The 16738-nt window shown below is 41.2% G+C and overlaps 1 protein-coding gene across 1 annotated transcript in view; it reads left to right on the plus strand.

Annotated features, from left to right (window-relative positions):
• The window catches only part of triob (trio Rho guanine nucleotide exchange factor b), a 347395-nt gene that overhangs the window by 209432 nt on the left and 121225 nt on the right, over positions 1 to 16738 (plus strand). The window contains 2 exon segments of the mRNA XM_034175263.1: positions 8536 to 8731; positions 9821 to 9987. Coding sequence (XP_034031154.1) covers positions 8536 to 8731; positions 9821 to 9987 — 363 coding nt within the window.

A 16738-nucleotide genomic window follows, 5' to 3' on the forward strand; every position in this document is an offset into this window, starting at 1 on the left:
ATGAGTCATTCACGTCATCAGCAGAGTCGTCAAGGGAGCCACAGCTGCCCTGTCATTAGGAGGGTGCTAACTAGAGCACAATAGGTTCTAATTAGAGCTATTGTTTAGTCACTAGCCTTAGCAGTCTGCCTCTCGGTAGGAGGGGTCTAGTTAGGTTTAAAACTCCAGCTTTTGTGACTTCGGATCATTCTTCTCGACAAGAGTCAAGACAGAAATCAGACACCAGAGCAAGAATTTTAGCTGAGGAAGCTTCTGCGATTTGAAGCGAAACGTCCTCGCGTCAAGCAACCCAGTCCAGTCGAAGATTCAAGCTTCTCTACTATGGAAACCACCTGGACAACTGAGAGCCTTCACAGAAATACGTAGGGTTTAATTAGGTGAGCTAAGTAGGGAGGTGCTAGTCTGTGAATAATTTTATAGGTTAGTAACAGATCCTTAAAATCTGATAACACAGCGACAGGAAGCCAGTGAAGAGACACCAGAATGGGTGTAATGTGGTCAAACTTTCTGCTTCCTGTCAAACGTCCAGCAGCAGCATTTTGAACCAATTGGACGCCCCTAATGCTGGACTGTGGTAAACCACAAAATAGAACAGTGATTTTCAACCTTTTTTGAGCCGCGGCACCCTTTTTATATTTACAAATCCTGCGGCACACCACCAACCAAAATAATATTATAATTCTATTACCTCTGGTTTTGCGCAAAACCCAGTTATCGCAATAGAAAATCGATACAGAAAAATCGATACAGAAAACACCGCATTCGAAATCCTCAAGCATTTTGCGCTTTAAGTGTCCGACACTTTTATTCACAATAATCTGCCACTCTAATATTCACGGAGCGCAGAGGCTGCCTTCAGCGAACCCAGTTGTGAGCGAGAAGGCCCAAGTCTGACCACGGTGACATCACGGAGGTCAGGCCGCCTGCCCCGCACACCTCCACAGCCAACGCGGTTTCTCCTTCCCCAGAGGAGCCATGCTCCGTGAGCAGCTGAGATTCACGCTGTAGTCAGCAACCAGTAACCATGGAGACGCACAAACGCTATGTGCCAAGTATGTCTATTATACTATAGTACAGCGCTTTGCTGCCATCTACTGGAATAAAAAGAGCATTACATCATCTGCCACACTATTACAGCACATACACACGATAATGGTGATATTTGATAATTGCCCACGGCACCCCTGACAATCGATCACGGCACCCTAGGGGTGCCGCGCACCCCAGTTGAGAATCACTGAAATAGAACATTGCAATAGTCCAATCTAAAAGAAACAAATGCATGAATCAGGGTCTCAGCATTAGCCATAGACAGGATGGGGTGGAAGAAGGCACTCCTCGTAATAGTTCTAATATGGAGGTCAAAGGACAATGTAGGATCAAAAATTACCCCAAGGTGCCTCACTTTGTCAATGTGACGTATGACACACAAACCTAGGCTAAGTGTTAGCTGGTCAAATTGCCGATGTCTCACTGAACCAAGAACCATCATTTCAGTCTTATCAGAGTTTAAAAGTAGGAAATTGCTGACATCCAGCTTTTCACTGATGCAAGGCAATTTTCTAAGGATTTTATGTGGATGAGATTACCAGCAGTTATTGGCAGGTATAACTGAGTATCATCAGCATAGCAGTGAAAGGTAACATCAAAACACCATAATATGTGCCCAAGGGGTGGTATATAAAGGGAGAAAAGCAGGGGGCCTCAGACAGACCCCTGTGGAATCCCAAATTTCATGTTGCTAAGGTTGGAGGTAGTGTTATTGTACAAAACACAGTGAGAATTACTGGTCAACTATGCAAAGAGATTCCCAGTAATACCAAAATGATTCTCCAGCCTATCGAGGAGAATATGATGATCCATGGTATCAAACGCAGCACTAAGATCTAACAGCACCAGAACCATAGTGGTGTCCGAATCCATTGCAAGCAGGAGATCATTCACCACTTTAGTGAGAGCCATCTCTGTGGAATGATATTTTCTAAAAGCAGACTGAAGATTATTCTCAGTAAGGTAGTCCAGTCCACAAGCTGCCCTAAAACTGCCTTTTCCAGAATTTTAGAGCAAAATGATAGATTTGATATCGGCCTATAGTTTTCGATACTCTAGGGCCTGAATCCAATGAAAGACTCGTTAGCAGACTTTTAATGAGCCTTTCATTGGATTCAGGTGTGTTGGAGCAGGGAGACAACTAAGAGTGTCAGGAATGTGGCTCTTGAGGACCAAACTTGGCCACCCCTGCTGTAGGGTCAAGATTAGATTTCTTAAGTAATGGTTTAATCACTGCATATTTGAAACATTTAGGAACAGATCCAGAAGTTAATGAGAGATTAATAATTTCCAGCATAGTCGGCCCAAGAGTGGGCCACAGGTCCTTAAACAGCTTTGTTGTTATAGGATCAAATAATCAGGTTGTGCTTTTTGTAGACATTACGAGTTTCATCAGCATGATACAATCAAATTGTGTAAATCTAGGTAATACCTCAGTAATGGCACCCACCTCAATAGCAGGGTGTTGTGTCTGGGTTAAGGCATGCTGGGATATGTTTAACCTAATGTCATCCAATTTCTTCTCCAAAGTAATCCAAGAAATCTTGTGCTGTAAAAGGAGAGCGACTTACAGGTGGTTGTCCCGTGGAATAGGTGTTGCCACCATGTCGAACAAGAACTTTGAGTTATGCTTGTTTTTGTTGATCAAATCAGAGTAATAGGTCCGCTTTGTAGCCAGTAGTGCATGCTTATAGTCTAAGATAGCATCACGCCACGTGAGGTGGAAAACTTCTAATTTGAACAACGCCATTTCCGTTCTAGACCTTTAGCTGCAAGTATCATTGAACCAAAGTGGTTGTGTTTTGGGGGTGGGGGGCGTGGTTTTAATACAGGTGGCGCAATCATCTCGAGTGCAGTTTGAGTGCTGAGTTTAAAACAAACGAACATCTGTTCAGTTCATGTTTCTTTCAGTTGTGATGATTTGTCTTCTGTGTTTAGTTTAATCTACTTAAGTTTCTTCTAAGTGTTAAGCTCATCGTGTTATTTAGAAGTCTGTGTGTTGATAGGACGTAGTCAGATTCACCACGAAAACTCTACATGGTGTATTCATGACAGTTACAGTCAAAACCATGTATAACGCGAACGGGCTTTACTGAGGCAGACTCGGATGATGCATGCCACTTACATTGTGGGAGAATGTCAACTACGATATTTTGGTCATGATCCCAGCATTGAGGACCCTAACACTGGTGAAGGCCTATGGGTTACCCACATTTCACTTGGCTTGCACAGATAGATGAGGACGGACTCGATGTCTGTCTCTGTGGCAGCCATGCAGGATCCAAGGTGGTTCCAGGGCTGGAGCAGCAATGTGTGGCACCAGTGCATGCTGTCACAACTGACCTGACCTGTTATGATGGACTATAATTGCACCCTTGTAGATTTTATTTTTGGCTTATTCTTATGTTTCTTGGAGACTCCCAGTGTACAAACAGTTACTTTTTTGGAAACTGTTATTTGTACTTTCTGGTGGCATTTGATTGAGTTTCCTTCTTTTCCCTAACTTCAGAATGGCTTGTTTTTCTCCCATAGACAAACTTCTTTTCTTTGTGTTGGCTCATACTCTTTAATAACACCTGCAGGCTTCACGGATGAAACATAAAGCTGAAAACAAGACCAGACAATCAGGTCATGTTCATTAATGAGGAAAAAAAAAAAAAAAAAACTGAAAAAACACCAAAGTAACCAGAACTATCTTCCAATATTTTTCCTAACCCCAAAACTGGATTGTCTGGTGCCAAAGGTGTTATATTCTATATTGTTTATCATATCTTGGTGTAAATCCCACAAAATAAAAAACGACATTCTAAACTGTCCTCTTATATTCAACTTTTCTTAAACAACTACATCTTCAGTGTCTCAGACACACCAATTAATTGACCTTCATTCCAATGCTTTCAGAAGTTTGTTTGTTTGGCTCCCATTAAAATGAGCTAATGTTTCTTTCTTCTTCGCCAAAAATGTTGAACCCTTTATTTTTGCTTTATTTATCTCATTGTAATTTGTGAGCATTTGGAAATAATTCCACACTTGGGTTTGAACTCCTACTTAGGACGGAAGACATACGTAATACATAAAACCTACTACAAAGACTTTATTCCCCACATGTACATGGTTTGTGATTCAGGACAAATGGTAAAACTGCCTCACTCTGAACAATGACGCCACTGTTCCTGCAGCCTCCAATTAATTGCAGACTTGTTTTCAGGTGGTTTTTGGATAACATCTGATAATCTAAATCAGCAAAAGAGGACTCTCAGCAAAAGTTAAGAGTTTGCTTTTGTTGTGACGTTGGCAACGAGACCACAGTTCTGTTGACTTGGTACTTGCAAACAGCTGTTTGTTCAGATGGTTTAGGGACCTTGAAATGGTTCCTAGTGTCCTTCCTGTTTTTAACACATCAAATTGACAATCCAAGTTGCTAATGTGTATTGGCACCCAGCACATAAAACCCTTAGTGTTAATTTCACTCACATCCTGTTGAAATGAACCCTTTTCCTGAGTTTATATTATTTACCACTGTCAAGTTAAAGTCTTACTACTCCTTTCTAATAATCACAATGTTACTTTATGACACATGAAAGTATATTTTCAAATACTTTAGCACTTCTTGGAGTAATTGTTTGAGCATTGTTTCTCGGAACACCAAAAAGGCCTCAATTTGGGTTTGAACTCACAACCTTCTGGTTATGAGGCACCGTTGTTTTGATACTTCTCATTCACCTCAGGAACAGAGTTAAAATGGCACCTTTAGAAAGTTATATTACACTTGCAGAGAGTTGAATAAACACTCATAGGTTCGACTCTGGGGAATTAGCTGTTTCGCGGTTGAGAATCTCGCACCATCTCACGGCCCTTGACTCATGCGAGAGGTCGGTTTCAGCAGAGTTCCAGTTTAGGGCACAATGTAAACAAACCTTGTGAAGTGTGGACAACAAGACAACATCGGGGCACGGCAGAGGTCCATCACAGGTGCTCCACCTCCTCTAGATAACCCTCTCAACTTGGGAGAACGTGTCATCATCATAATCACCCATGAACTCGCTGGTTCAGCGCCGTCCACATCCTCGCTAGCCTTTGTTTACATGCACACTGAGACGCTGGAACTCTACTGGCGCCACAGGACATTCTGGGAAGTGCAGGGGGCCACGTGGGAAGCGTTAAAGTACTGAATGATACCAACACTGTGCAAAGTATAACAATTTGAAAATAACACTTTCAGAACCCCGTCTTAGTGTCTGGGTTTGAGATTGTGCTGGATCAAGACTAAGATTTGGGCTTTTAACACTTCCTGGATTCAACCATCAGACGGTATCAGTATGTGGTGCAGAGAGTTGAACATCTGGGCAGTGACATACATGACTCTGGGTCCTTTGACATTGAGAGGAGCCTAGGAAGAGTTCATGGAAGTTCCTGAATAGAGGTAATTGGTGAGGTCTTCAGGGTCCAGGTGCTCCCTGTCTTGCCGTATGGTTGTAAGAGTTGGATGCTAACCACTGACCTAAAATTACGGCGGCATGTCTTTGGTACTATAGGTGTCTTCTGAGGATCTTTGGATACCACTGGAATGACTTTGTATCAAACAAGTGACTGCTACAACAGAATAAGATGAGAAGTATCACTTACATTGTGAGGGGGCTTTGACATGTCGGCCATGTAGCGATTTCTCTGTGCATGATCCGCACGCAGATGCCTGAGTGTTGAGGACCCCAGTAGCTGGAGACACACCAAGGGGATGCCCATGTTTCTCCTGGCTGCAATGCTAGATGTTATTTTAGAGATGTGGAAGTGGACTGGTTGTCTGCCTTGGTGGTTGCCATCCAGTGCATGCTTCCAGACTTAACTTGACTTGAAGCCTGTCTCCACCTGACAAACACGAAGCCCAAATTCATTGAGAGTTTCACCTAATGCATGGGCACCCGTGAGCTTGTCTTAAAAACGAGGTGCAGTCAGGGGCAGTACTGGTGGAAGGATTTACACCACAGATCACCAAAAACCTGCTCTATAGTCATGTACAGAGTATTCTTGGTATTTACGCTGTACTGTATACAGATACGCCTTACATACGTAGGAGGCCTCATGATGCATGTACACGGTGCATGTATGCACAATAACAAACAGAAACATATAAAACACATTATTTCTTCACAGAGGCCTTTGGTGGCTGCTCTCTATTCACGCATGGTAGCCCACTGCAAACAGAGCCATTAACTGGCCAGAAAACCTCTCTCTTGACTCCACTGTAAAAATAGCAATGTGACAGCTTCTAGTGCACTTAGGCTTGTACAGGAAATGGCAGATGACAATCAGATTGGTTTATTTCATGTTAGACCCAGAACACAGCCATAGCCCTGTTTGTGCCCTGTGTCTTGTTTGTGCCTAGATTACTACCCTTTAAATTGCAAATGGAGTTGAACACACCCTAAAATCCATTTCCACTGTACATTTTAGACCGTCCATTGTAGATTGTCAAGATACAGCTCAGGGAGCTAAAACCAACAGTGAATATTTAACTCTCTATATTATCTCTGGCACTCCAGATTTTGCTGTGCACATTAGGGGAAATATCACAATAATGCCTTTTTTGTACTTCCTGTCAAAGATGTATGACTTTCACTCAGTTGAAGATCCCACTGAAATCTCAGCTCTGTATGGCAAACATGTCCTTGAGAAGTGTATGTAAACTTCTGTCTTCGACTGCATGTGCTTCACTTCTTCAGTCAAATCAGCGCACAGATGCACAAACATTCATGAGCTTTTGTCTTTGTCAGTATCCTTTTTTGCTTTCTGTTCCACATGGAAACTCTGCCCACACTCAGCTTTCTCCGTCCTGTTGGGCATCTTGTATAAGTGAAGTGATCTCAGTTTCTGAGTGGTGGAAGACAGCTGTCAAAGCATCTCATTTTCTTCTTCACACACAGATCAGGTTTACTGTTGTCGACGAGCTGTTTCACGGCTCCTTCTTCAACCGAGGTAGATGATCTGCTGAGGGTTAGATGGACAGACGGGTCAAATTTTAGATAGGTTTGATTTACACCCTTTATGTCACTGAACTGAGTGAGGAAAAGGTGTTGCCATTTGTATAGGTTTGTCTTTCATGATCTGATTTTATTCATCTACTAATGACTAGCTGTTAAACCAAGGTACAACTTGTTCCGAAGCTTTGGAAAAGTCTTGGCATGTACCCTATAAAATGCAGGGAATGCTTGGTTATGAATCAGTCCTCCTTAACTTTAACATGAAAACTTCACCAGATTAAAAGGGCATATAATGAGGGAAACCCATTAACCTGTAGGTTTGTGGTGAACTTAAATGCACTAGATCAATTCAAAAAGCATCTTTCTTGTGTTTTGCCAAAGTAATATCGCAGAGATGCTTCTCTTACATGCTGTATGGTCAGTGGATGCTGGATTGATGATGGATTAGAAGCAGGTGTGGTTTTCAGTGAGAGAGACAAGAATGTTGCTGTACAAAACTGGACTAAATCAGAGAGGTAAACCATATTTTCTCATTGTTTCACAGTGGTTATGTTTCCAACACCAAAAATAATATCACCGTGCCATCTTGACAAGACAATAATCGAGGAAGTACACAGTAAATGGGATCTGTGAGAGAGAGAGAGAATGCTTTGATCCAGGAATTTACTAAATCAGTGAAATAAAGTTCATTTTAGTTTGTTTAACAGGGGTTACATTCTGAAACTCAAATAACACAGTCAGAAGTCCATATAACCCGAAGAAAGGACTTTGAATGAATGAAAATAATGCAGACACTTCTTATTTGTTCTCTGCCAATGCCACTGCTGCTTCTTTACAGTTTACATTAAATATTTCATGAAAACTTCATATTGCACAACCATATTTTAAACTAAAATTTGGTGCTTTCAAAAGAGATAAAATACACAGAAATATATGTTTAAAAAGGACTTTGATGTGCCATCAGCTGGATCCCCAGCTGGTGCACCTGGTATTATGATTCAGTCTGCATGGATATTTCAAGATAGGCATCAGAGTCTCATTGCATCTACTTTTCCAGCCGTGTGTCACCGGTATCACATATCATGAGGTGTCGGGTCTTGTTTGTTACTCAAAAATTATTTTAATTAAAATGATGATGCATACAATTGTGAAAGTGAAAACCTGTTTCACCTGCTGTGTGTAACGTGGTTATTAGAATTAACAAAAAAAAAAACCTGACATGCTGTTCATCAGCAATGTGATTATTTCCTATTTTGGGGAGGTGATGGTCTAGTGGTTAAGCATTGGGCTTGAGACCAGAGGAGCCTCGGTTCAAATCCCAGCCTGACCGGAAAATCACTAAGGGCCCTTGGGCAAGGTCCTTAATCACCTAGTTGCTCCCAGTGTGTAGTGAGCACCTTGCATTTACCATTTTCCTATCAGCTTGCATTTCATGATTTGAGCTTTATCTGGGAGTGAGTCAAGAAATGCACTTTTTTCCACTTTCTGTCTTCTTTTCTGCTCTCAGATTATCTCAGATCTGGAGTCATGGAACGAGGAACTGTCGCAGCAGATGAATGACTTTGACACTGAGGACCTGACGCTGGCCGAGCAGAGGCTGCAGCATCATGCGGACAAGGCTCTTACGATGAATAACCTGACATTCGATGTTATCCATCAGGGACAGGAGCTGCTGCAGTATGTCACAGAGGTGCAGGCCACCGGTGAGTGACAAAAACAGAGACACATCTCAGTAGTATTAGTTATTGCTTATTATACTGTATATGCATGTTGATTTGGCACAGGTTTTATGCCAGCTGTCCTTCATGACACAGCTCTATATATTACATGAAGAACGGGCAGGGGTGGTCTTGAACCGGGAACCTTCTGCTCTGGAAACTGCTTGGCGATCACATACAAAATACAAAATTTTAAATCTGATTTGCAACATATTTTTTCTCTTTTTTGTTTCAGTCTCACCGGGTTTGTAGCAGGGATGTTCATGTGTGTGTGTGTGTGGGGGGGGGGGTCCTTTCTGTGCCTGATGTGATCTAGAGGGGATCAGGTAGATGGAGAAGGAGGAGCTCAACTGCTTCACCTCAGGGAGCTCTGGTGGACGGCTGCATGCTTTGACACTTTGCATGCAGATCCATTTCCTCTCCAGAAAACCTCTCACTTCTGTTACCTACTGTGTCAGCCATATAAATAAAAAAGTACCACACATATGCAACTCTTAAAGGGAATGACATATAACAAATTGATTGACCGATTCATGCTTTGCCCAAAACGTGACATGATTAATTGAAACTAAGTCCAACCCCTTTGGCACCAGGCGCCTTATTTTGCACTCAGTTTGCATGTACTTTGAGTAGAATTCTGTTGTGGGTTGGAGAGAATGGTTTGGAGGCCCAGAAATGAGAAAACATTTTTTGTCACGCAAAATTCCTTTAATGAATGAATTGCTTGTGACCATTTGAAAAAGAATCAATGGACATGACAGTTGGATTCACTAAAGGGGAGGAGGAAGAAAATGGTAAATATTTGTCTGTCATATACAAGTAAGAAATTGTTTTACTTGTATATGGCAGACATGCACTCTAATACGTACGCTTCAAGATGTACACGTAGACTGTACTCGTACAGTGCAATCTGTGTTCTACACTGTTCGCAGTCATGAAACACTAGAATTTATATCCAATGCAATATATGTTTAATGCAATTTTTAATTTCAGGTCAGCACATCGTGCAAACTATAAATCTCTTTATTCCAGTTACCCATGTCAACAAAACAGAGAAATGACGGTTGTGTGCAGGTGTAGAGCTGTTATGTGACCGAGATGTGGACATGGCCACCCGGGTCCAGGACCTGCTGGAGTTTCTCCACGAGAAGCAGCAGGAGTTGGACCTGGTAGCAGAAAAGCACAGGAGACACTTGGAACAGTGCGTCCAACTTAGACATCTGCAGGCTGAAGTCAAACAGGTATGTACATAACGAGGAAAAAACAAGTGGGATTTAGTTGGATGGGTGTGATTCAGCGCCGGGGCAGCGATGTGTAGGTGGGAAAGGTCCTCTGATTCTTATTCAATCAATCAATCAATCAATTTTTTTTTATATAGCGCCAAATCACAACAAACAGTTGCCCCAAGGCGCTTTATATTGTAAGGCAAGGCCATACAATAATTATGTAAAACCCCAACGGTCAAAACGACCCCCTGTGAGCAAGCACTTGGCTACAGTGGGAAGGAAAAACTCCCTTTTAACAGGAAGAAACCTCCAGCAGAACCAGGCTCAGGGAGGGGCAGTCTTCTGCTGGGACTGGTTGGGGCTGAGGGAGAGAACCAGGAAAAAGACATGCTGTGGAGGGGAGCAGAGATCGATCACTAATGATTAAATGCAGAGTGGTGCATACAGAGCAAAAAGAGAAAGAAACAGTGCATCATGGGAACCCCCCAGCAGTCTACGTCTATAGCAGCATAACTAAGGGATGGTTCAGGGTCACCTGATCCAGCCCTAACTATAAGCTTTAGCAAAAAGGAAAGTTTTAAGCCTAATCTTAAAAGTAGAGAGGGTATCTGTCTCCCTGATCTGAATTGGGAGCTGGTTCCACAGGAGAGGAGCCTGAAAGCTGAAGGCTCTGCCTCCCATTCTACTCTTACAAACCCTAGGAACTACAAGTAAGCCTGCAGTCTGAGAGCGAAGCGCTCTATTGGGGTGATATGGTACTACGAGGTCCCTAAGATAAGATGGGACCTGATTATTCAAAACCTTATAAGTAAGAAGAAGAATTTTAAATTCTATTCTAGAATTAACAGGAAGCCAATGAAGAGAGGCCAATATGGGTGAGATATGCTCTCTCCTTCTAGTCCCCGTCAGTACTCTAGCTGCAGCATTTTGAATTAACTGAAGGCTTTTTAGGAAACTTTTAGGGCAACCTGATAATAATGAATTACAATAGTCCAGCCTAGAGGAAATAAATGCATGAATTAGTTGTTCAGCATCACTCTGAGACAAGACCTTTCTGATTTTAGAGATATTGCGTAAATGCAAAAAAGCAGTCCTACATATTTGTTTAATATGCGCTTTGAATGACATATCCTGATCAAAAATGACTCCAAGATTTCTCACAGTATTACTAGAGGTCAGGGTAATGCCATCCAGAGTAAGGATCTGGTTAGACACCATGTTTCTAAGATTTGTGGGCCAAGTACAATAACTTCAGTTTTATCTGAGTTTAAAAGCAGGAAATTAGAGGTCATCCATGTCTTTATGTCTGTAAGACAATCCTGCAGTTTAGCTAATTGGTGTGTGTCCTCTGGCTTCATGGATAGATAAAGCTGGGTATCATCTGCGTAACAATGAAAATTTAAGCAATACCGTCTAATAATACTACCTAAGGGAAGCATGTATAAAGTGAATAAAATTGGTCCTAGCACAGAACCTTGTGGAACTCCATAATTAACTTTAGTCTGTGAAGAAGATTCCCCATTTACATGAACAAATTGTAATCTATTAGACAAATATGATTCAAACCACCGCAGCGCAGTGCCTTTAATACCTATGGCATGCTCTAATCTCTGTAATAAAATTTTATGGTCAACAGTATCAAAAGCAGCACTGAGGTCTAACAGAACAAGCACAGAGATGAGTCCACTGTCCGAGGCCATAAGAAGCTCATTTGTAACCTTCACTAATGCTGTTTCTGTACTATGATGAATTCTAAAACCTGACTGAAACTCTTCAAATAGACCATTCCTCTGCAGATGATCAGTTAGCTGTTTTACAACTACCCTTTCAAGAATTTTTGAGAGAAAAGGAAGGTTGGAGATTGGCCTATAATTAGCTAAGATAGCTGGGTCAAGTGATGGCTTTTTAAGTAATGGTTTAATTACTGCCACCTTAAAAGCCTGTGGTACATAGCCAACTAACAAAGATAGATTGATCATATTTAAGATCGAAGCATTAAATAATGGTAGGGCTTCCTTGAGCAGCCTGGTAGGAATGGGGTCTAATAAACATGTTGATGGTTTGGATGAAGTAACTAATGAAAATAACTCAGACAGAACAATCGGAGAGAAAGAGTCTAACCAAATACCGGCATCACTGAAAGCAGCCAAAGATAACGATACGTCTTTGGGATGGTTATGAGTAATTTTTTCTCTAATAGTTAAAATTTTGTTAGCAAAGAAAGTCATGAAGTCATTACTAGTTAAAGTTAATGGAATACTCAGCTCAATAGAGCTCTGACTCTTTGTCAGCCTGGCTACAGTGCTGAAAAGAAACCTGGGGTTGTTCTTATTTTCTTCAATTAGTGATGAGTAGAAAGATGTCCTAGCTTTACGGAGGGCTTTTTTATAGAGCAACAGACTCTTTTTCCAGGCTAAGTGAAGATCTTCTAAATTAGTGAGACGCCATTTCCTCTCCAACTTATGGGTTATCTGCTTTAAGCTACGAGTTTGTGAGTTATACCACGGAGTCAGGCACTTCTGATTTAAAGCTCTCTTTTTCAGAGGAGCTACAGCATCCAAAGTTGTCTTCAATGAGGATGTAAAACTATTGACGAGATACTCTATCTCACTTACAGAGTTTAGGTAGCTACTCTGCACTGTGTTGGTATATGGCATTAGAGAACATAAAGAAGGAATCATAAACTTAAACCTAGTTACAGCGCTTTCTGAAAGACTTCTAGTGTAATGAAACTTATTCCCCACTGCTGGGTAGTCCATCAGAGTAAATGTAAATGTTATTAAGAAATGATCAGACAGAAGGGAGTTTTCAGGGAATACTGTTAAGTCTTCTATTTCCATACCATAAGTCAGAACAAGATCTAAGATATGATTAAAGTGGTGGGTGGACTCATTTACTTTTTGAGCAAAGCCAATAGAGTCTAATAATAGATTAAATGCAGTGTTGAGGCTGTCATTCTCAGCATCTGTGTGGATGTTAAAATCGCCCAACTATAATATCTTATCTGAGCTAAGCACTAAGTCAGACAAAAGGTCTGAAAATTCACAGAGAAACTCACAGTAACGACCAGGTGGACGATAGATAATAACAAATAAAACTGGTTTTTTGGGGACTTCCAATTTGGATGGACAAGACTAAGAGTCAAGCTTTCCAATGAATTAAAGCTCTGTCTGGGTTTTTTGATTAATTAATAAGCTGGAATGGAAGATTTGCTGCTAATCCTCCGCCTCGGCCTGTGCTACGAGCATTCTGACAGTTAGTGTGACTCGGGGGTGTTGACTCATTTAAACTAACATATTCATCCTGCTGTAACCAGGTTTCTGTAAGGCAGAATAAATCAATATGTGATCAATTATTATATCATTTACCAACAGGGACTTAGAAGAGAGAGACCTAATGTTTAATAGACCACATTTAACTGTTTTAGTCTGTGTTGCAGTTGAAGGTGCTATATTATTTTTTGTCTTTGAATTTTTATGCTTAAATAGATTTTGGTGGTTATTGGTGGTCTGGGAGCAGGCACTGTCTCTACGGGGATGGGGTAATGAGGGGATTCCTGCATCATTGTCCTTGTCTTCTTCTGTGGCCTGTTGGAGAGAGTTAAAGGTCTTTTAAATGCTAAAAATAAGATGGAAGCATTCAGAAATACATTAGTACCTGAAGTGAACATGAAGCTGATAGTCCTGTGTATTGGTGTATCTGGAAAGTATTCACAGCGCTTCAGTTTTCCACATTTGTTATGTTGCAGCCTTTTCCAAATGGAATAATTTTTTTCCTTCAAAATTCTACTCCCAACACCCATAAGGACAATGTGAAAAAAGTTCATTTGAGATTTTTGCCAATTTATTAAAAAATAAAAAACTAAGGAATCACGTGTTACGTAAGTATTCACCCCCTTTGCTCATTACTTTGTTGATGGACCTTTGGCAGCAATTACAGCCTCAAGTGTTCTGAATATTGATGCCACAAGCTTTCTCCATTCTCTTTGCAGCATCTCTCAAGCTCCATCAGGTTGGATGGGGATGTGGGTGCACAGCCATTTTCAGATCTCTCCCAGTGATGTTCAATCAGATTCAGGTCTGGGTTCTGGCTGGGCCACTCAAGGACATTCACAGAGTTGTCCTGAAGACACTTCTTTGATATCTTGGCTGTGTGCTTAGGGTCATTGTTCCTGCTGAAAGATGAAACCATCGCCCCAGTCTGAGGACAAGAGCGCTCTGGAGCAGGTTTCATCCAGGAGTCTCTGTACATTGCTGCAATTCATCTTTCCCTCAATCCTGTGACTAGCTCCTCCCAGTTCCTGCTGCTGATAACATCCCCACAGCATGATGCTGCCACCATCATGCTTCACTGTAGATGGTTGTCCTTCTGGAAGGTTCTCCTTTCTCACAGAGGAATGTTCTGACAGATGTGACCATTGTGTCTTGGTCACCCTCCCTGACTATGGCACTTCTCCCCTGATTGCTCACTTTAGATGCTCGGCCAGCTCAATCCCTCAGTCGGGTGGCCAGGTTTAGAAGGAGTCCTGGTGGATCTGAACATCTTCCATTTACGGATAATGGAGGCCACTGTGCTCATCGAGACCTTCAAAGGAGGAGAAATGTTTCTGTACCCTTCCCCAGATTTGTGCCTCGAGACAATCCTGTCTCAGAAGTCTACACACAATTCCTTTGACTTCATGCTTGGTTTGCGCTCTTACATGCACTGTCAGCTGTGGGACCTTATATGTAGACAATTATGTGCCTGTCCCTTTACAAATCATATCCAGTCAACTGAATTTACCCCAGGTGGACTCCATTTAAGCTATAGAAACATCTCAAGGGTGATCAGTGGAAACAGGAGGCACCTGACCTCATTTTGAGCTTCCTGGCAAGGCTGTGAATACTTATGTGGATTCTTACTTTTTTTTTCTTTTTTTAAATAAATTTGCAAATAGAAAATCATTGTGATTATGGAGTATTGTGTGGACAATTTTGTGGAAAAAATGAATTTTTATCTGTTTTGGATAAGGCTGTAACATAACAAAATGTGAAAAAAAAAATGCAGCGCTGTGAATACTTTCCAGATGCAGCGTATGCACACGTGTTTCATTTCATAAACAGTCGGTATATGAAGCTTGTTTTCTCCTCTGCACTGAGGTCAAACTGATGTGAGGAAGTGACAGTTTATTGCTGCAGTGATCTGATACTGTAGATGTGCTAAAAGGCTAGAACGTGTTCTGTCTGTACATGTCTACAGTTAGATGACTCATCATGTGTCAGCAGACTCCTCTTTCTCTCTGTATTTATTTTTTATGTTTTTATACCTGCACATGCTCGCGCACACTGTCAGTGGCACCATTTCCAACAGCTTAGGTGTTTTTCTGCTTTGCTTCTTCAGTAAAATAAAAGTTTTCATTTTGGCAAAAATAACACCAATACCAATATCATATCACTGATAATATCGGCCAAACGATGTATCAGTCGGGCTCTGGTATTGTTTTTTGTCCTGCATGTCTGTCTGTGTCTGATCAGAATAACTCAAGTATTCTGAGCCAATTTGCACCAAACTCCGTGGAATATTTGAGGGTCAGCCACGGACAAAATGCCTTGATTGAGAAATAAATCAATTCGTGATGAAGTGGTATAGAGGAAGATTTTCTTTCACTATCAAATCAATACTAATCAAATTTAGGCTTGGATCTCAGATGTACCTTCTGGCAAATTGTAGCTGAACTTTCAGGGCTTCTTTTTAAGAAAATCCTCCTCTGTACCACTTCATCATGAAGCTGTATAACTGGGGATACAAAATGCATTTCTTCAATCACAGCCACAAAAGCCTGTAACTTTGTCTGGATTGTCTGGGTGTCTTGGTAGCTTTCTTCACTCTTCTCCTTCTTGCAGAGTCATTCAGTTTTTGTGAACGGTCTACTCCACACAGATTTACCATAGAGTGTCATACTGTTTGTATTTCTTCATAACTGATGTAAATAAAGTTCAAGACTTATTCAGTGACTTAGAAATGTTCTTGTATCCATCCCCTGACTTGTCTGACGAAAACTGGCAATAAAATTGATTATTTACAGGAATTATACCAAAGCATTCCATTACTTATGTCCCCTTCACACATAACACTAATAAGTAGGAATCAGGGCGAATCATAACACTAATAAGTAGGAATCAGGTCGAATCATGGTGAAACAGCCCAAATAAGCGAACCCCGAAAACATCGAGCTGACATCAGGAGGGACACATGGTCGGGCAGGCATGAACGATCCCGCGCGTGGCAGCCGGAATGTGTGGAACCACATCGCACCGCTGCTGTGGAGAAACAAAAAATAAAAACTACACACTATAAAAAACAAAACAAAACAAAAAAAACACAGCAATGTCCAATATTTAATCCCTCTTATCGAGCGGACAATACATGAAATGACATGAATGAAGCAGTGCACTCTCATTATGTCTTATTATGTCCGACTGGGTATATAAATAGTTACTACAATCACCGGACACGGATAGATTAGATATTGGTGTATAATTAGTGAAAATCACTGAATTGATATAAATAATAAATAAAAGCGGTCCCAGTGCGGAACCCTGCGGTTAAATAACCCTGGTTAAATAAAAAATAAATGTGATACGTGGAATTCAAACCTGCAATTCACAGAAGCTCTGATTAACAGACGGAAACTTTACCACTGCGCTACAATCACTGTCTTATAACAGGAGCGTAAAATGCCTAAATCAACAAGGAGATAAACGTAGTTCAAAAAAGAGAAATTAGA

This window comes from Thalassophryne amazonica, chromosome 7 (assembly GCF_902500255.1).
Source record: "Thalassophryne amazonica chromosome 7, fThaAma1.1, whole genome shotgun sequence".
Classification (NCBI taxonomy): Eukaryota; Metazoa; Chordata; class Actinopteri; order Batrachoidiformes; family Batrachoididae; genus Thalassophryne; species Thalassophryne amazonica.